Source organism: Sinocyclocheilus rhinocerous, unplaced genomic scaffold, assembly GCF_001515625.1.
Source record: "Sinocyclocheilus rhinocerous isolate Xijiao unplaced genomic scaffold, SAMN03320098_v1.1 scaffold1588, whole genome shotgun sequence".
In the NCBI taxonomy this organism is placed as follows: Eukaryota; Metazoa; Chordata; class Actinopteri; order Cypriniformes; family Cyprinidae; genus Sinocyclocheilus; species Sinocyclocheilus rhinocerous.
This window is the reverse complement of record NW_015648510.1, coordinates 148,552-170,271: the sequence shown is the minus strand read 5'-3', so window position 1 is coordinate 170,271 and position 21,720 is coordinate 148,552. Positions and strand designations below refer to the sequence as shown.

General features: G+C 37.6%; 1 protein-coding gene across 2 annotated transcripts in view; it reads left to right on the top strand.

Annotated features, from left to right (window-relative positions):
• gpr158a (G protein-coupled receptor 158a) overlaps positions 1 to 21,720 on the top strand; it is an 89,675-nt gene that overhangs the window by 44,495 nt on the left and 23,460 nt on the right. For both annotated transcript variants that reach the window (XM_016514384.1, XM_016514383.1), the window contains exons 4-5: positions 2,173 to 2,402; positions 6,266 to 6,334. In XM_016514384.1, coding sequence (XP_016369870.1) covers positions 2,173 to 2,402; positions 6,266 to 6,334 — 299 coding nt within the window. The remainder of the gene's footprint in view (positions 1 to 2,172; positions 2,403 to 6,265; positions 6,335 to 21,720) is intronic.

The following is a 21,720-nucleotide window of genomic DNA, read 5'->3' as shown; positions in this document are numbered from 1 at the left end:
TATATATATATATATATATATAAACTTTCACAATTTAAAGCAATTTTACGAAAAGTCTGCTATTAAAGAATGAAGCGGATAATAACTACTGTATATTGGGCTGACAGCAAACCTGCAGCCTGTAAGTGACTGTCATTATTCACAAGTGACCTGTTTGATTGTAATGATTGAGAGTGGGTGCAAAATGGTTCGAGATAGTAGAAAATATGTGACCCTGGACCACAAAACCAGTCTTAAGTGTCAGTTTTTCAAAATTGAGATTTATACATCATCTGAAAGCTGAATAAATAAGCTTTCTATTGATGTATGGTTTGTTAGGATAGGACAGTATTTGGTCGAGATACATTTATATGAGTATCTGGAATCTGAGATTGTAAAGCTATTTTTCTGGATAAATAATGTTGATGTCTTACAGGCCTTCATTATCCCGGTTTATGTTAAGAATGCAATATTGTGTGTGTGTGTGTGTGTGTATATATATATATATATATATTTCTCATGTCATCAGTTAGATTTGTATTCCATATATCATAGTAAGATAACGTTAAAGGAACAGGTCACCTAAAATGAAAAGTCAGGCCCTCATGTTGTTCCAAACCTGTATGACTTTGATTCTTTCGTGAAACACACACAAAAAAATGGCTTTTGCACTTGAAATAATTAACCCTGGGTGATTCTAAATCACAGGTAAACAGAATTCTGGGTTATGTTATGTCACGTTTCACACTTCTCATAATTTACTCAGAGTTGACCATTAATCCTTGGTACATATTTCAGTTTATCCCTGTAACTTAACTTTCATATTTGCACTGTCAGTGCCTTTGAATGAACAAACGCAGCATGCAACCTGTTTACATAACTGCTCTAGCACTGCACATCCTCATATTATATATTGTTTTTTTTCCTTTATGGACTTTTCGGACTACAAAGGTAACAATAAAACAGTCTCTTCTTAACTCCAATTGACTTGTTTTCCTTCCCCATTTGACATTTTTCCCCTCAAATGCTGAAACAACTGTTTACACAATGTGCAGAGATTCTGTGACCATCTAAAACATGTGAATATGAGGCACAAGATAAGAGGATTAAGAGGGTTTCATAACCCCACTACTAAACTGCAAGTGTGAAATGTTTCTTTACCCAAGGTTAAAAGCTGGATTTAGAATGACAGTAACCCAAGAAAAAGTGCAGTGTGAAAAGCCCTAAAGATAAGTATATAAAAAGCACAACAGAAATATCATGAATGTAGTCCATACAACTTGAGCACTATATTCAAAGTCTTCTACACTTTTTCTCCAACACAGCCTACTTAGTCATCCTTGTACACATTTAAACTTAGGTCATGAAGAGAGGTCACACCAGGTTTGAGGAACTCACAATATAAGAATAACATTTAGGATATAATAAAAGTCTGTCAATCTTTGTGTGTAGCACCTACTGCTCTGCAAACCCTTCTTAAGAATCCTGGATTTTTGGCTATTGCTACAAATATACCCCAGCGACTTAAGACTTGTTTTGTGGTCCAGGGTCACATATATTTTTGTACATTTAAATTTGGCAGACCTCTATATCTAAATCAACTTACATTGTATTCAAGGTATACACTTTTTCTGTTCATGCATAGGATTCAAACTCATGACCTTGCAACATATTGTAGCATAGGAAACATGATACACTTCACCATTAAACTCACCTACTTGTGCCACCAACTACTTGTTCTACAGTATATTATCTTGCAGTGTGGGTAATCACTGACTGCCATTAAACAGCAAATAAAAAAGAAGAATATTTTGAAATGATTTCTTAGTGATATCTCACATCACAGCTGGATTTTAAGGGAAAGTAAAACTACTGAATACCATGAAATTGTCATCATGAAAAGATGCGAGATTTGTAACTGAGGCAGAAACAACTGGTGCATCAAAGTGACTGCCCAGATGGTGTGTACACACCCATCCACCCTGGCTAGCACATGAAACAGTGTGAGTTGCCTACTGATGAGACCACCAATCACTGGAGGGGAGGGTGGGCTGGACCGCTTTAAATGTCACGTCTGTGCTGCTAATTTTACGATTGTTTGCACTTTTTTGTTGCTGTGATTATAATGCATGCAAATGTAGTGCAGAGTTGTTTAAATGAACATCATGTAATATTATTTGATTTGTTTTCCAGGGAAAGCAACTGGGAAGGGCAAGGAGATTTTGCCACATCACAGGGATGTTCCAGAAAGTTCCAGCTACTGTCTGCCCTGCCAAGAAGGCTGTGCTTTCTGCAAGGACGACGCGCCCTGCGTGGCCCGGGGTGAAGGCGCCCTGCGTATGGCAGTGCTCTCCTTTCAGGGCTTGTGCATGCTGGTGGATTTCATCAGTATGGTGCTGCTCTACCATTTCCGCAGGAACAAGGTGAGCGTGTGCTGCCGGAGGGAGCTAATTAAGATGGCAATTGTTTCCGTGAAGCACATCCTGTTCTTATTGACACCGGGGTGTTTCCATGCTGAGTTACATTACAATTAGTCACTCGTACGCCGAGTGTTAGGTAGTGACATTTTATTCCCTGTTAAATTAGAAAGCAGATGGTTTTGAGATACATTAGAGTTGCAAGTGTAATCTATATTGTGCAAACCAGGTTTATTGGAAATACATGCTTGTGGCTACATTTCAGCAAAATGATTTTTCGTTGCTTCTTACACGCTTTGCGACACATTCAAAGTGAAAGGTCCATTGAGTGGCACCAAAAGCGTGTTAAAATGTATCCAAAAGAAATGAAATATTCGGTGAATGGTGCTAAAAACTTCACTGCGTTTGAAAATAATGTTCCACCTATACGATTCCTAATCGATAGTAATTAACAAAAACAAGTTTAGTTTCAAATCAAATGAAATCACTAGCAAAAGCTTTTTTTTTCTTTCGTTAGGATATAATATTGTGCAAGGAACCACATGAAAACAAATCTTACTTAAATGATAATCTGCCTTTGTAATCAAATTTTTTTGTGACAAGGGATAAAAATTGTTGGCATTTTACTTCCTCTAGTGTTCATTTCTGATGTAAACCGCAGTGAATTGTACATACAGTATAGGTACGTTTTTTTGGAGATTTGCAAAAATGCAGTTAGAGGCACATATTTCCAGTGAGCCTTGGTTTTCATCATGTTTCAATATCTTTGTTTCCATCTGTCAACTCTGCTCTGTTGAATGTGTAATTAAATTCAACATAACTGCAAAAGTGCAATATACTAATCACTGCAGGTTGTCACTTTGCACTTTGATTTTACTTCAAAATGTTAGGCAGCATGCCAAGGAGATAAGAAATGGTGTATTTTAAGCTTATATGAGTTAATTAAGGAGATATTTAGAGCAGAAACAGGCTGAGACTCAAACAAGGTTGATAAAGGACAGAGAGAATGGAGTTTCCGGGAGACTAAATGAATGGATTGCACCATTAGAGGGAAAGAGACAAAAACTGCAGAGGAATTACAGAGGAAGGAAAAAGAGGTGTTATTTGCTGCAAACTATTACTTTAGGAAAGGAAAGGGAGATCTATCTGTGTCTAGCTGTTCTTCACAGATAGATCTTATTCATCTACAGTGTCATGGTGTTTTCCATTGTATCATATGTAAGGGGTATGCCAATCACTTCTCAAGCTTTAGTTTAGCTCAAACGGACTTGCTTGACACACAAGAAAGAACCTCATTGGTTCTCGCATGTCAAGCAAGCACCAAATTTCAATTTTGGGTTAATTGAACTTTTAAGATTTGTAACATTTTATTCCTAAATTTGTTTTATTTTTAGCTGTCACTTATGGCAAATGCCAGCACGATTCAGTTCAACTTGTAGTTTAACATTGACCTTCTCTTCAATGATGTCAGTTAAAATCATGTCCAAACTCGTGATTGTCTCTCTGTTAATTATAGGTTCATTAGGATTTTTTTTTTTCTCAGGAGGAGTCTGTACAGATTAAAAATCCGGACAGCTACTTACTATAATTAGGACATTATTAATGTATATAGTAATGTATATAGAGAGTATTTCAGAAACGTATGCCACACATGCTACTGTCTCAGCTTGAGCAGACATGCAGACTGTGGCCTGAGTAATAGTAGACTGGATTCACACTGACTGCGAGGAAGGTTCATTAATCCCTGCAGTGAGGCGCCATTTAGGCTGTCGATATGTAGGGCACTCAGTTTTGATAGTGCCAGCATTTTAATTTACTCTGGAAGCATGCTCCGTCTGGGCGCTGCCTGAAAGTGATCCATAAATGCTGGAGAAGTCTAAATGAAAGCGACAGAGTTAGGATTAGAAATTTTGTTCTGTTTCAGCTCACGCTGTCAAGTGCTTTCTATTGGCCGTTTGATTTCAGAAAGCATTTGACAGCTCACCTGTTGCCTCTTAATGGAATTCTCATTTTCTCTGCTTTAAAGGAGACATACCTGAGCCAGCTGCCCAAATGACATATACAAGCCACAGTGCCACACACAGAGAAAAAATAATAATACATTAGGCTAATTACTAAAAATAAAAAATGGACACCTGTGGGTAATGCGACCACTTTTCACATTTGAGTTTTCCTCCCCTGAGATAGCATTTATCAATTACACCGGGCCATAGAGGGTTAAAACATCAATATTGTAACTTATTTGTAACACTTGAACTTTTAATTTAGTGCAGTATTCACTGTAATTTTTGTCATTGCGACATTTTAGTGCAACCTTCACTAACAACTGCAGTTGACCGCTCACAAAGAGCTTGATTGGCAGGCGAACTGACCAATCATAACGCCAAGTCCGCCATCTTGCTCGGCAAACAAATCAGACAGGAGAGTAGATTAACATCGGTGGACCTAAACTGGAAAGATATTGTGTATTGCCGTCTTTCCGTGGTTGAAATAAAATAAGTTCTGATGTTCATTCAAGTACATTTCATGCTTTGGAATGACGATCGGTTCACGTGTGCCGCTTGAACTGAGGCAATACAGTGATTGGTCAATTGACCCTTCACAAAAACCCGCCCTCCTTAGTTACCGTTGCTATGTTCGACAAGCCATGCCTCTCTCACACTACACACCATGTTCTCACCCAGTAAAAAATACATAGTTGAGCAAAGAGGAAACTGACAAATCTCCGACAGACAAGACAGTATGGTTGGGCCGATAGACGATGCCATCGTCCATCGCCTATGGCTGATAGACATCACGATGTTGAGCCGGCATCGTGATCCCCCCATTCCCCCCGCATCCCAATACCGCGTTCGGAAAGAAAATGACGTGTAGGCGGAACCCCTAAAGGGAATAAATACGAGATGGGAGGAAAATATATATTTCAATATTTTTCCTCGCAGTAATATAATTCGGTAATTATACTACATATATATTTTGGCATCAGGGAGCCGCTATTATACCTGGCATTAAAACTGGCATCGTGCTTTCGAATGCATGATCGCTTTTAGTTTCACTTTCACTTTCACTTTCAAGATTCGCAATCGCATGTACTCTGTTTATACTATGGAGCAAGAGTACTTGCCACACATTTTACAAGATTATATGTTTGTCAGTGGTACTGAAGATCTGCAAATCATTTGCCATCATCCTCAGTCATCTCTCCTTACTCTGTTTATGTGGTAAGTGAAATTTTATGTACTGTAATGTAACAGGCAACCGTTACACCGTGTCTACACCGGACGCGACAGTTATCAAGTCGCGCTCCCCCCGCTCGCCCCCGCCGATGTCATCGTCCATCGCGATGTTTCACTGTAGACATTGTCCGATGCCAATTTTGTAGGCATCGCCCAACCCTACAAGACACGCGTGAACCAATTGTCTTTCTATATTTACGTAAAGCACAAAGTAAACAGGAATGAACATCATAACGTATTTTATTTCAACCACGTCAATACACACAGTTTTTCAAGTTTAAGTCCACCGAAGTGAATCTACTCTCCTGACTGATCTGTTTGTCGGGCAAGATGGCGGATTTGGCGTTATGATTGCCTGTCAATCATATGTGGGTTAAAAATAAATCAAGTTAATGTTGAGCGAATGTTAAACAGAGCAGGTTTGTTCTAGGGCAAGGCATCAGTCTGAAAAGAACAAAGATGAATCAACTCCTATGAACACATTAGAATAGTCCTAGGAGAATGCATTTGTGCACAAAGGGATAAGTTATGCAGTAGTCACAAACGAATGGCTTTCCACTGACCCATTTCCAGCAAGAGAATAGTTTAAAGAGAGAGGTTTTCCAATGTGATGTTGTTTTTGATGTGTTTCAGAGTATCAGAGCATCAGGACTCATCCTGTTAGAGGCCATCTTGTTTGGAGCGCTCCTCCTGTACTTTCCGGTAAGCTTTCATGACCACAGTCATTTTTATTACGTACTTTATTACTTTAGGGGTGTTAAAATTAATGGCACTTTGCTGACTAATATCCTTAGACTTGTAGTGCAATGTAATATTGCCATTAGATGGAGAATGTCTTTTTAATGGCACTAATTTAAGCATTAAAGAAATGCTCCGGGATCATTTTGAGTTTAGCTCTATGGACTCCTGTCATGATCATGTAATGCTGTTAAATCTGGTAATTTATGCATGATATGTGTAAGAATAAGAAGGGACTTTTTACATGGAGAAAAGTCAGTCTACAGGATTTACATCAATGCTGCATTCACTGATGTTACGGATTTTTGTTAGAGCTCAGCTTGTTGATCCAGGAACATAAAATACAGCAAAAGTCACATTTACAAAGGCATTGGCATTATAGAACGATACAGATGTTGGCATTGCACATGGAGCAAAATATGCACCAAAGCAATGTAGGATAAAATAAGGGCTGAGATATTTCACTGATGGACAGTCTCTGCTGTCCATGTGTCGATGAAGTATTGATTTAGACAGATGTCGTCGTGTGCTTTATTCAGCAAAGCCTTTTGGCTCACAGTAATTGCAGTTTAGTGGCATTCACAGGAAGCTGTGGGCTTGTCTTAACATGGAAGTGTAAATGTAATTAAAGTGAACTGATTTAGAGGTTTGTAATTAAAGCAATTATCACATACAAGGTCCTGGAAAGTAATAATTTTTGAGATGATGTTGGAATGATGGTGGAGGAGCATTTTAGCCATTTAATCGCTCTTTGTGTGACCGTAATTCCCTGTGCATAGAAAACAATTGCCTTTATCTGTTTGTTTGTTTTTACCTTTAGAAAAGTACCAGTTTATGATTTTTTTTATTATATGATTTTGGCCACTTGCAAATGTGTTTCTAAATCTGATATTTATCTCATATCTGACTTCTTGGGTGATTAGGTTTAGTAAGGTTAGTTATTCAAAAATACATACAAAATGTAATTCATACAGACAGTGACTTGAATACACATCTGATATGATGAACATTTTTGAAATTCTAAATTAACATTCTTTTTTTTTCCTTGGGTAGAGTAAAAAAAAAGTCCAGATAGTGTGTAACTGTTTAATTTTTAATGGATTTCTTGCACACAAAAAAAGTGTTATATTAGTATCATTGAGATACTGTTAATATTTTAATATTTTAAATGAGGTTTTATTTTTGTATTTTTCAATTTCATTTTAATTTTAAGTCATTTTGTGGCATTTTTGTCATTTTATTGTTTTTATGTTTATATAGTTGTTATTCATTTATAATTTCCATTTTAATTGTTTTAATACATCAAGTTAAACAAAACATTAAACTAGCTGGAATAAAATAATATAAAAATTATATATATAATAATAATAATAAATAAATAAATCAATAATAAATAAATAAAAGTTTTTGTGACATAATAAATATACACAGTACACACACATATATTATGTACACAAAAAGATTAATCGTTGCCCAGCACTAATATATATATATAGTTTTATTTCAGTTAGATTTGAGACTTTAGTCTTTGCAAATTTACAGATCTTCTTTATGCACCAAGAGCTTGTAACACTCCAAAGAGAAAGGAAAAAATGAAATCGCATCATATGACCCCTTTAAGTAAGGACTTTTTTTTTTTGTCCAGAGAATCAAATATGTTTTTTTTTTTACCTTAAAAATAAGTTTGAGTGTTTAAAATATTGTAAAATATTTTATTATCATTTATTTGCAATCAGTCTTGATTCAAGTGTCATACAGATATGCACACATTCTGCCATCCACACAAACTGGTAGTAATTACACGTTACTAACTTCTCTGCCCTTAAAAGCAACTGTGTTTGTTATCACATTAACCAATCACAATTAACTATTTTAACTGACTGATGGCTGTAGTTTAAAGTGAATATTATCAGACAGGAGAAAATATCAGCTAGGTGTCAAAATATTAGATCTGTACATTAGGTTTAGCAGTTTACATGCAGCCTATGAGAATGCGTTCTTTTAGAGCTGCCGTTTCCCTCTGATTCAGTTTGTGGTTTAATCTGAAGCTCAGAGACAGATAGATCTACCCGCTCACGGCCCACCGTGTAGCTCATCTGAAGCAGACAGAAGCTCCGCCTGTCTGTTCTGCTGCGATTGCTCCCAATCTAAATATAGACTGGAAAATATTCTCCACTCCTTTTCCCCCTCTTCTACTTTAAATAATTCTAGTGTTATCAAGAAGCAGAGATGTATCTCATCTTGTTCCCCTGGCATTCTGCTTTGTGGAGTAATGCAATTTTTTCAGCTCGCACCCCTCTCCTACTGCTGAGCGTGTCACATGCAATAACTTCACTCTACGGCGTCTGGAATAAAGCGGGGGATGTGGAGCGAGAGAGAGGGGAAACCGAATTACATGTGCACACACACACACATGCTTTTCTGGCTGCTTGTTCATCCCTGGCCATGCAAAACTAACGGGGTACCTGTGTTGGTGAATTTTGAACCATCCACAGATTCTCTTTATACTCCATATCTGATGCTTGTCATTTTCTAAGTCACATTAGCTGTCAATGCCTGACAGCTTCATCTTCTGGTAACTTCTGAGGTTTTACATTGTGTAGCGTGTAACAAGGACACATTAACTCTTTTCCTGCCAGAGTTTTGTTTTTAAGTTGCCAGCTTACAGTGTGTTAATTTCAACATTTACTGTTACTAGTAAAATTTTAATTTTCTTCTGTTAACATTAGTTAATAAACTATGAACTAACTTGAATGGTCAATATAATAATTTATATTTTTTATTAATTTACAAAGTATGGTTCAGTTCTTTTTTTTTAATAGTAAAGTACTAATTTAGTTTTCGTTCAGTACCCATTAAAAAAACTATCGGTTGATTAATCGGTATCGGCCATTGTGGTCCAACCTAGCTATGTTTATCGGTAAAATCCGTAATTGGCAATTTACGATATTTTGATTCAGATGCTGTTGAATTTTTGGTGATCATGATCATGATCCTTCTGGTTTACACAGATCATCTCCTTCACGTGTATTTCAGAAGATTTGTTCAGAACAGCGCCCCCTAGCAGTGAAAACACAGATTGCTGGAATAACTCGTCAATGGCAGGGAAGCGTTGTGTCATAAATGTTGAAAAATCTTGTCAATGCCAGGGAAAGAGATAAAATACAGACAGTTACCAGAAAATCTGTTTTCAACATTCAGAGTTGAAATAAATGCTAAATGTTAGCTCAAATAAATAAATAAATAAATTAATTAATTAACACAACAGTTTGCATCCTTTTTTGTGTGTGTGTGATTTATGACAACTTCTAATGAAATTGTGTTAAACCAACAAACTACATTGAGTTAGAAAGTACTTAATAATTGTAACCTAAACACATATTTTTAAGTTGCTCCAGGTATTTGTGGGCCTGGAACCGATTTATAGTATCTTTTTTTTCAGTTCGAATCCACAGCTATCATAGCACATGCTAAATGTAACTTATTTAAGCATGTATATGTAATGAACAAGTAAAATTGTACTTGTCTCTAGCATTAGCATAAACTCTTTAAAATGTCAAACATAACAGCATTAAACACTAACAGGTCTTTCCCTCTTACTGAAAGACACATAAAATTACACTTAGAAATTTGTGTTTAAATTACGCACAATATGAAGTTGCAATGTAATGATCAACATTATTATGTCAACTGAACTCAATAAAATAATGTTTGCAAGTTAAAAGGTTTAATGGAATTATTAAATTAGAAATTTTAAATTGCAACCATGCATTTATTTAAGGTGTGGCAACAGGTCATTTTTAGAGTGTATTCATTAACAATTTTTCGCAGAGCTACATGATCCCATTAGAATATTTTGTAACATTTTTCTGATTACTGTGCCAAAATGATGGTATTCCATAATTAGCATAGTTGCATTATTTAGCCAGAAATTGAGAACTACTGGAAACTGGGTCTTAGCTGCAGGACAGTTTATTTGGAAAAAGAGCTGTGAATAGATTCTTCAAAAATTCTCATTTTGTGTTCCACTGAAAACAACAACATACTGGTTTGTAATGGAATGAGGATGAGTAAATAATGAAAGAATGTTAGTTTTTGGGGTAATCTACTCCTGTAATACTTGCTATTCTAAAATCATGGCGGGAGCTACTGCATGTCTCCCCATTTTCAAGCATCTCTCTCATTTATCTCCATTGGGATGTGATTCTTCCCTTGTGCCTCAAGTCCCTCATACGATTTACACACATTCCCTCCATGCTGAGAATTTCCACCCTCCATCAATCTGTGTTGAGAGCGTGAATCCCTCATAGGCACAGTCTTCACCTTAGGCCCTCTTTCTTTTCCACCAGCAGTCTCTACCTTTTATTCATCCTCCCTCTCCAGTTGTCCACTTCTTTCACCTCCTTGTTTAAATGGCCTGCTGCCATCCTGACACTGGAGCCCAGCCCATCGGGAGGCTAATGACAAACACACTGCTGTGCTCTGGTGCGTTTTGACCAGCACAGGATGGGGTGTGGCCTTATGCTTTTGGTCGGTCCATGTCACTGCCTTTCTGTGGATTAAGTGGCTCACAGAACACCCGTCGTTCTCCTGTCTGGTCATTTTTAGGACACTTATATTTGTAATTACAAAATAAAATGCCCTCAGGCCATCCAAGATGTAGATGAGTTTGATTCTTCAGCACAACAGATTTGTAAAAATGTTGAATAGAATCACTTGCTCACCAATGGATCCTCTGCAGTGAATGGGTACCGTCAGAATGAGAGTTCAAACAGCTGATAAAAACATCACAATAATCCACAAATAATCCACATTGGTCCAGTCCATCAATTAATGGATTTGAGAGAAAAAGCTGTATGTTTATGAACTGCTGTGCTCTGGTGCGTTTTGACCAGCACAGGATGGGGTGTGGCCTTATGCTTTTGGTCGGTCCATGTCACTGCCTTTCTGTGGATTAAGTGGCTCACAGAACACCCGTCGTTCTCCTGTCTGTGCACCTGGCTTCACAATCTTAAACCAATCTTCCACCTTATGTTACCGAGCCCTGCGAAAAAAGAAGTACACTTTAGCAAACTTTTAAAAGGAACACTTATTACAGAAATTATATTCTTCAAAAGTCATTTTTAGGACACTTATATTTGTAATTACAAAATAAAATGCCCTCAGGCCATCCAAGATGTAGATGAGTTTGATTCTTCAGCACAACAGATTTGTAAAAATGTTGAATAGAATCACTTGCTCACCAATGGATCCTCTGCAGTGAATGGGTACCGTCAGAATGAGAGTTCAAACAGCTGATAAAAACATCACAATAATCCACAAATAATCCACATTGGTCCAGTCCATCAATTAATGGATTTGAGAGAAAAAGCTGTATGTTTATGAAAACCATATTCATTATTAAAGCAATTTTAACTTCAAACCATTGTTTCTGGCTAAAATTTGAGTTTTATGTCCATACTATTGCTTTATCCAGTGATAATGCATCTCGTCTGAATCAGGAGAGAAATATGCACTGATCAAGCACTGTTTACAAGTAAAAACAGTCTAAAATAGATCTAAACAAATATGTCGGTACATTTTGATGTGAGGAGACAACAGTGGATAGACTTTTTTCACTGGAGGAAGCATTATTATTGAATGGTATTTTGGCCAGAAGCAACAGTTTAAATTTAAACAATGCCTTAATGATGGATTTGGCTCTTAGTATACACAAACACACACACACACAGCTTTTCACTTCATAAGATGTTAATTGATGGACTGAAGTTGTGTAGATAATTTAAATGTTTTTATCAGCTGTTAGGACTCTCATTCTGATGGCACCTGTTTACTGCAGTGGATCCATTGGTGAGCAAGTGATGTAATGCTAAAATTCTCATGTACATCTTGGATGGCCTTAAGGCAAGGTTGGGGAGTAACGGAATACATGTAACTAAGTTACGTATTTAAAAAAACAAAATGGGAGTATTTCATTAAAGTTACATTTTAAATGGGTGGTAATCAAATTACAGCTATATCTGACAAGCATTTTGGATTACCAAAGTGATTACTTAAAATTTTAATGTCATTTATTTCATTTAAACATTAATGTAAGCAGGCAATTAATGGAAACAGAAATTGGTGTTTCTTATTTACCCTATTCATCCAATTAAAAAAGTTTACACATGCCAGCTCTTAATGCATCGTGTTGCCTTCTTGAGCATCAGTATATATATATATATATATATACGGCACTTCCTGTCTAAGCATGTGGTTCTTGGCCGGAATAAGCTGCAGTGTAAACCAGACTTAACGCTGGTGCTCAAAAGTCCGTTTTTTTTATATACACACCCATACACTAACAACACAAACATGTCTCTTGCTGTATTTCCCATCTTTTTTCTCTCTCTCACACACAAAGCACAGGTCACATCCCTATTAACCTAACGTTATCAGAAATATCTCAGTGGATTTGGTGATGACGGGGAAGGGAACAGTGCATGGCTCTGACGGAGAGAGAACTCTTGACTCCGTGGGGGCCAAACTAGATGTAATTTACACGCCTCAAGACTCAGGGGACACAACACTAGCCATTACCTCCTATTCCTGCCCCCGAATGCGGGACGGGGGGGAGCCAACTACTCCCCACACCTAAACCAGACATGTCCACACAGACATTCTCACAGATTACAAACCAAATGGGATGAGAAGAGAGAAAAGAATGAGATGAGCTGTGAAAGAATGAAAATGGATGACGTTATCATCCCAAAGCTGCCTGTTCACATTATCACCATTCAGATTAATGTTAGCTAAGCCTCGAAAAGACTAGCACCTCTCACTTCTCAGACAAGCTGTTGTTATTGCTGTAAAATTACTTTCTGCGTGACCCATGACAATCTGAAGTATCTTGTTATAGTAGTTAGCCTCTTTGTAACTTTCCATGAATTAACAATGGACCCTATTTACTTTCTTAAAGGGATAGTTCACCAAAAAATGAAAATTCTGTCATTAATTACTCACCCTCATGTCGTTCCAAACCCATAAGACCTTCATTCATCTTCGGAGCACAAATTAAGATAGTTTTGATGAAATCCGAGAGCTTTCTGACCCTGCATAGACAGCAACACAACTACCACGTTCAAGGCCCAGAAAGGTAGTAAGAACATCGTTAAAATAGTCCATGTGACGTCAGTGGTGCAATCTTAATTTTATGAAGCTACAAGAATACTTTATGTGTGCAAAGAAAACAAAAATAATGACTTTATTAAACTATTTCTTCTCGTCAGTTTTTGTCGCATGTTCACGAGAGTACCATAATGCATACGTGTGGTGCTGCTAACACAGGAGCCAGTGTTCTGACGTAGAACGTCCATCTCTCTTAGTTCATCGTCTGTATATTCTGGTTTGAATAAATTAGGCTGGGAAAAAATTGCAAGTCATCCTCTTTGTCAAAATCTTAGACGTTTTCGAAGACGTTTTATTTACAGCATGCGTCTTCTTCTGCTTGTAAACAAGGCGCAGCAGGCTCCTGACGCATGCGGCTTGGTACTCTCGTGAACACAAGTCGACTGACGAGGGTGAATAATTAAGGACAGGATTTTCAATTTTGGGTGAACTATCCCTTTAATTTAAAATTTCTCATCTTATTTTGAAAGATTAAAAAAAAAACTTTTATAATTAGAAATACAACCAAATCAATTAAAAATCAAACTACCAAAGATATTCAAATATATCCAAATGTGTAGGCCAGACTTTTCTCGCTGTGCACTGTCAAACTTACAGCATGCTATTGTACAAGCGTTTCTTGACTCACACATACATAAAAAGCCACCTACTTTCCTGTATCTACTCCGCTATTATGTACAAATAAAAACAAGAATTCCAATAATTATAAAATAATTAGCATGACTAGCCAAGGTTATCCTTTCACTGGCATTTATTGAAGAAATGTTCTTTAAGCTCTTCAAGCCATATTTTGTGTCCAATTCATCGAAATGCTAAATTGCAAACCCAAGACGGTGGAACTTCTGAATCATGCATCAACATTTGCATGGAAGCATTTAACGTCAGTTTGAGCAATTCAACGACATGATCCATGGCCTTTGTTACCAAGTGCCTGGAGATTGGTGTGGGGGTGGAGATGAAGAACACGCCAGCTAATGATCATGCATGACTGTAATAAATAACAGCATTCAGCTGCATAGAGGGCTTCGGACGTCATCTCATCTGCTCGAGCTTTCACAGCCCAGCTGTTGGAGCCACGCCGCTCCACAGAAACGGAAGTTCTTTATTAAAGCACATTGTGAAAGTGCTGCCTTGATGAGGCGAGAACGCTTGAGAGATTGAGTCATGCTATCTCAGCATCACTGCCCAGCATTCCTTCCTGAACCCGTTAGAGACGTCCTCAGTACAGAACATTCGTAGATTTATTTTCAGAAGACATGTATGGAATGGTGGAAGTGAGGTCAATTAACAAAAAATATACTAAAGAGTCCTTTGTGAAAAAGAAGTACAGTGTTACATACTTTTAAAAATAGTACTTATTACAGAAATAATATTCTTAAATGTTTTAGACACTTAACTGCATGTGAATTTTAATTGAACAAAAATGTATTATATTCAATGCAGTTAGACTCACTTAAGTAGTATATCTTTATATATAATTTTATAAACACGTGTATTGTCTTTGATTTATGGTTAAAAAGTTGTGTCAAATGTACTAACAAGCATTGATGGGAAGCTAAAATAAACTTTAATGTAATTTCTATTGAAACTTTGTGTATTTAAATATAATTATAATAAATATAATGTAAATATAATTACACATTTGTAATGAGTTGCAATTTAGCAAAATACAAATATATAATAAAATATATTAATTTTAAGTGTAAAACTACATAAAAACTGCAGTTAAAATTATAATCAATTATGTGCTTTAGTATGGTTGTCAAAAAATCTAAATAATTGTACTGTTTAAAGCATTGCAAAAGCTTGTCAAAACAATGATATGAATTGTACTTTACAGTAAAATGTATAATTTGACATTATTGTTGAGTCTGTTGAGAAACATAGTCATGAAAGGTTAAGTACACTTACGTGGCCTTTTATTTTATTAATATTATCTGCAAGTACAGTTTTTTTAATAATTACTTTTTTGATATTTTAATTACACTAAATGTACACATGAATTACAATTATGCACACTTCATTTTCACAAAGGGTAACATGGTAATGCCATGTTTTAGGATACCTTGGAGTACATGAACTTAAAAAAAGTACCAAAACGTAATATGATATTAATCTCACGGTGTGCCTACTGCGTCAGAGTGGGGAGACGAGGGAGAATCCAGAATAACAACAGACTTTATTAACACCAAGGAAAGCACACGTAGGACACGGGGATAGATGATCAATACCGGGCAAAAAACTCTGAACAAAACACTCCTTAAGTACACAACTTAATCAGGGGAAGACGAGACACACCTGGAATCAATTTGGAAACAATCAGGGAGCAGGAACAGGAAGACCAAATATGGGAATAGGAAAACACAAGGGAAAACTAGATCTAAAGGCACACAGAAAAGTCCATGGCGTGACATAACACCCCCCTCCGGAAGGCACGTCCTCGCGCCATATAACATCAAAGGGGTGGGAGGGTGGACGCCTTGGAGATCCCTCAGGACAGGCTTAGACGGGAACAGGGACGCCTCCAAGGCAGTACTGGCTCCGGGCACCATGGCGGAGCAGGCAGACTAGGAAGCCATGGCGGAGCAGGCAGCTCGGGGGGCCATGGCGGATCAGACAGTTCAGGAGGCCATGGCGGATCAGACAGTTCAGGAGGCCATGGCGGAGCAGACAGTTCAGGAGGCCATGGCAGAACAGGGATCTCGGGGAGCCATGGAGGAACAGGGAACTCAGAAGGCCATGGCTGGATGGCCTCCGTGGCCTTGGCCTCTCCACTTGGCCCGGCCACTACGGACGGACCCATACTACCCCCGCCAAAAAAATCCTTTGGGAGAATATCGTCTTTAGAGTCCCTCCGTAGGCCTAACTCGGGAACAGTGGCCCTCCCTTGGCTTGACTTGGGGACTGGAGCCCTCCTTGGGCTCGACATGGGAACTGGAGCCCTTTCTGTGCTACACTCGGGGACTAGAGCCTTCTCTGGGCTACACTTGGGGACTGGAGCCTTCTTTGGGCTAAATTCGGGAACTGGAGCCCTCACCGGGCTAAACTCGGGGACTGGAGCCCTCCCTGGGCTGGATTCGGGGGCTGGAGCCCACTCTGGAGCAAGCAATGGGGCTGGGCGCACTCGGGCAAGGAAGAGGGCCCTGAGCCGTCCATTTCTCCTCTTCCTCCTTTTCTGATTACGGGTGAAAAGCCGTCGCCGCGGCGAGCCCGCAGAACTCCCAGGCATACTCGACGAAGGGGAGATCCTTACGGGCTATGGCGATGAATCGAGCGGCGATTTCCATGATGCGGGGAGATACAAACGGGAAAACAAAAACACTTTCTAAAACGGAAAAAAAAACACGGGGAGAAGAGGCGCCGCTCACTGTTTTGGTCCGGTATTCTGTCACGGTGTGCCTACTGCATCGGAGAGAGGAGACGAGGTAGAATCCAGAATAACAACAGACTTTATTTACACCATGGAAAGCACACGTAGGACACAGGGATAGATGTTCAATACTGGACAAAGAACTCTGAACAAAACTCTCCTTAAGTACACAACTTAATCAGGGGAAGACGAGACACACCTGGAATCAAATTGGAAACAATCAGGGAGCAGGAACAGGAAGACCAAATATGGGAATAGGAAAACACAAGGGAAAATTAGATCTAAAGGCTCACAATAACATATAACTGAATAAGCCAAATACAAGTCTTCATGATCTCACACACACACTTGTTTACTGTACACACACACAACTTTTACTGTTTGCATTTCTAGTACAACCCTCTTTCCTTAGCTTAGTATGTATCTCCTTAGCTTAGTTTAGTATGCAAACCACTTTGCCACATGCACTGGAAAATGTATTACATTGAAAGTTACATTTTCAAATGAAAATGGCAACATGATTGTTTTATAAAGTATGCGTTTATATGTGCTTCATTTTCACTGGAGGAAACAGCTGTGGTGTGAGGAGGAACCAATTGATATTTGCCGCTGCGGTCTGCGGATTGAAAAAGAACGCGCTGAAAGACGGGGAGGAGCCGATCGAAGTCTGCCGCCGTTTTCATATGAAATTTAAAGGGGACTGAGGCGATCACGAATTCGTGTACAGTTTATGGAGCTATAGCCCCCCTAAAAATGGCCTAGCGACGCCCATGCATGGTACCATAGTATTTTGTATTTATATGCATTGTATTTTATATTTTACTACACAGTAAAAATTGGTAACCTGCAAATGTCAACTTAAAGCACTATTTATAACTGATTTAAGACATAAAAATAGTTCAGTCATGACAACTCTCAGAAAGGATTGATAAATCTTTATTAATGTAAAATAGAATGTGCATAAGTTTGGTCTTGGCGGCCTAGATCTGCTACACTGCTGCTGCTGCGGAGCAAGTAGACTTGCTTCAGCTAAATGCTCAGATCATAAAATAAAAGGAACATGCTGCTACTGCTGCTGCTAGAGAGAGAGGAAGATCCCCCCCCGTAGCAGATCTAGGCAGGTGGTGCTGGGGAGGTGGTGGGCTAATAGGAGGATACGCATTGCGTGCCGACATGGCCTACGAAGCATACGTCTGGGTTATATATGGCAGACGGTAATGAGTATGTGAATCCGATTGGCTGAGAACATTGAATTGAATGAACCAATTAGAGCGCAAATAGAGTTTCATGGCTGAACTAATCATTTTTGTTTTTATAAATGAATGCATATAGGTTCTGTAATGTTAAATAACATATTTGACTTGAATACAAAGTTATTTTAGAAGGTAACATTTTTTTCAGAGTGTGCTAATTACATAATTTATTTAGTTAGTTAGTTAGTTTTGTTACATTTTTAAAGTACCTTGAGGTGTCATCGGTCAGTTAAAAAAAAAGATATTTAAAAATATAAATATTGTTTGATACAGTGCTTTTGATTCATTCATCTCAATGGAAATAAAGATTAAGATGACTTGCACTATTTCAGTACTCAGCACAATTGCTGTGGTTGTACACTACATATTTTGTAGTAAGTCATCCAGGTATTCCATGCATACAGAAATAATTTGCACAGTATACATATTGAATACTGCAGATACTGTACAAGTACTATTATTAGTATTATTAGTACTATTTCTATTCACGTTGCCCCTCGCCTTTGTGTTGTGCACTTCCTGACTGCCACTATCTGTTTCCTGTATTCCTCTGCCTATCACGGCTGTTTGTGTGAGTTTTGACTGACAGCACTAATAGGGTTTCTCTGAATTCCACCACATGAGTCTGATGGCGTCGGCTGTGTGAATTCCTCGGCCGTTGTGATTGACTGCAGTGTTATCAATCTCTGCCTTGGCGCTCTGAGAGTGTGTGTGCGGTTGTGTGTTTGGGGGAGAGCATGTGATCAAACACTCTTTGACAGGTCCACTCCTACTCTGCTTCTTTCTCTTCGTCTTACGAAGAAATGACGAAGAAAAAAGGGAGCTGCAGGGGGGTTGAAACTCACAAAAAAAGAAAAGAAATGCAAGCGGGAGGCATTAAGAAAAATCTTCCAGGACTATTATATAAAGGTAAATAATAAATGCTTTTTTGGCGTCGGCTTGTGAGTGGATGGAACCCCTGAAGGGGTGTAATGAAGTGTGTGTGAGTGAATACCCATGTGAGCTTTGAAGAGGAGTGTGTGTTTTTGTGTGGATGTTGCGTGAGGGATGAGGAACACACTGTTCTCAGGTTTACACTCCAGAGGCTAGTGCCACAGACACAGATGAGCCGGACGGCATGACAGTACCTCTCACACAGTTTCACCGGGGAAATGTGTCTTTATTTTCCTGCTTTTAAAGGAATAGTTCACCCAGAACTATTTATCATTTATTCAGCTTCATCTATTCATCCTAATATGACTTTCTTTTCTATCAAATACAAAAGAAGATAGTCTTGGTTGTGTTTTTCGCTGGAAAAACATGCCGATATTATAATATTAATGAAATAAATGTACTTAAATGTAAATGTACAATTTTATAACTATGTTTGATTACACTTTATTTTAAGGTGTCCTTGTTACAGTGTAATTATACATTTAAGTCCTGAGTAATATTAATTAACTGCATACTTACTATATGGTTAGGGTTAGGATTAGGGTTTGGTTTAGGGTTACTTGCATGCAATTACGAATAATTTATTGTTATTATAATAGTAAGTACGCATAACATGTAACAAGGACACCTTAAAATAAAGGGCACTTTATTTTAAGATGTCCTTGTGACACGCTACATGTAACAACGAGTAATTACACTGTAACAAGGACACCTTAACCAAATGTTCTGCTTTAAAGAAGTATACTTCTTTTGTTTGTTGACTTAACAAACTAAAGCAATTACTTGATTATAATGTGAACTCTGTAGTGCTATTTGATATTACATTTAAAGTGAATTTTAAATGTACTAAATTAGAACTTCACTACAGATGTGTAATTTAAAATATATTTAAATACATGACATACAAGTTTCAATAGAAATGACATTTAGGTATACTTCAGTTTAGCATAAATGCCTGTCAGCTCATTCAACAGTAATTTTAACCATAATTCAAAGACAATAGAAGTACTTATGAAATTATATATAAATATGTTCTGAAGTCTCACTTAATTGGGTTCAACTAATCTTTTTAAAGTATGTTAATCTGTACTTTTGCACAAGGGAAATTAAGAATTTGTTACTTCCTATTAGTTAAATCGTGATCATGTTTTACAGATTTGCTTGCGTGTTGTAGGTAAATCAACATCTATGGTCTTTCATTAAAAATTCTGTTTAGCAAACTGATCATAACTGCATCACACATTTAGAATAAATACAACATTATCATCAATTACTGCAGTTTAATTTATAAAAATAACAATCCATTGTTCTAAAAACAATAATCCTTAATGGATTTATATATTCATTGTAAGCATATATTGTTTTATATGCATTGTAAGCATATATTGTAAAAACAATAAGGCACTTGAGACCCTATTGTATTGTGAAAAATACTTTAGCTGTAACTATATTCATAAGAATGGCCTTATTGCATAATTGAAATGTTGCTAATAGCCTTCATGACAATTGTGTGTACTTAAAATCCGATGCAACCTTTCACTCATATTACCCACCCCCATCTTCCTGAACAAGCAGGAATATCACCGTGATTCCCAGCACTTAGCATTGATTATTAATGGGGAGTTTAAAAACAAGGGAATGAAAGAGAGAGGTCAGTTTTATATGCAGTATGCACTGGAATTTACTCTGGTTTGCTGAGGAGGGAACAGGCAGTCAGGTGGCTCTCATGTCAGCTGGGCCTGTAGACCTGTAGTATGTATGGATGCATGTGTTTGTTTTTTATTTATTTAAGCGGACATTCTGATGTTGTGTTAATGATGTCACGAGCACATATACTGTAACATACCATCCACATTTACATATTCACATATTCAGTATTCACTTACCCACCCCCATCTTCCTGAACAAGCAGGAATATCACCGTGATTCCCAGCACTTAGCATTGATTATTAATGGAGAGTTTAAAAACAAGGGAATGAAAGAGAGAGGTCAGTTTTATATGCAGTATGCACTGGAATTTACTCTGAGGGAACAGGCAGTCAGGTGGCTCTCATGTCAGCTGGGCGTGTAGACCTGTAGTATGTATGGATGCATGTGTTTGTTTTTTATTTATTTAAGCGGACATTCTGATGTTGTGTTAATGATGTCACGAGCACATATACTGTAACATACCATCCACATTTACATATTCACATATTCAGTATTCACCCACGCTATGCTGTGAATCTTGTGATCATCTGAAATTAAATCAATATGGCAAGTTCAGATCAGTGAACTGAAGATCTGTCATGTTAATTATTGCAAAATGAATTTCAACTTGTCACTTCTTTTCTTGAAGAAAAAAAGAAGAAAAAGCCTGTGTTGCAGTGAGGCACTTTCAAATTTATTAACATTCATTAATTATTCAAATGTTTGAATTGTTTCAAAACTAGGAGTAAACAATATGCGTACTAATACTAACCTTTTCTGTGAAATCCAATTTTTGTTGCCATGAAAACCTTAAAATGACCCTAAAATGACGAGAACAATTTTACAGCTCAAATAATACACAGGATTTAAAAGAAGAATTAATGTAACTGCTTTTATAAAATTACAAGCCTTACGTTTCTGTGAATTCATCTCCTCTT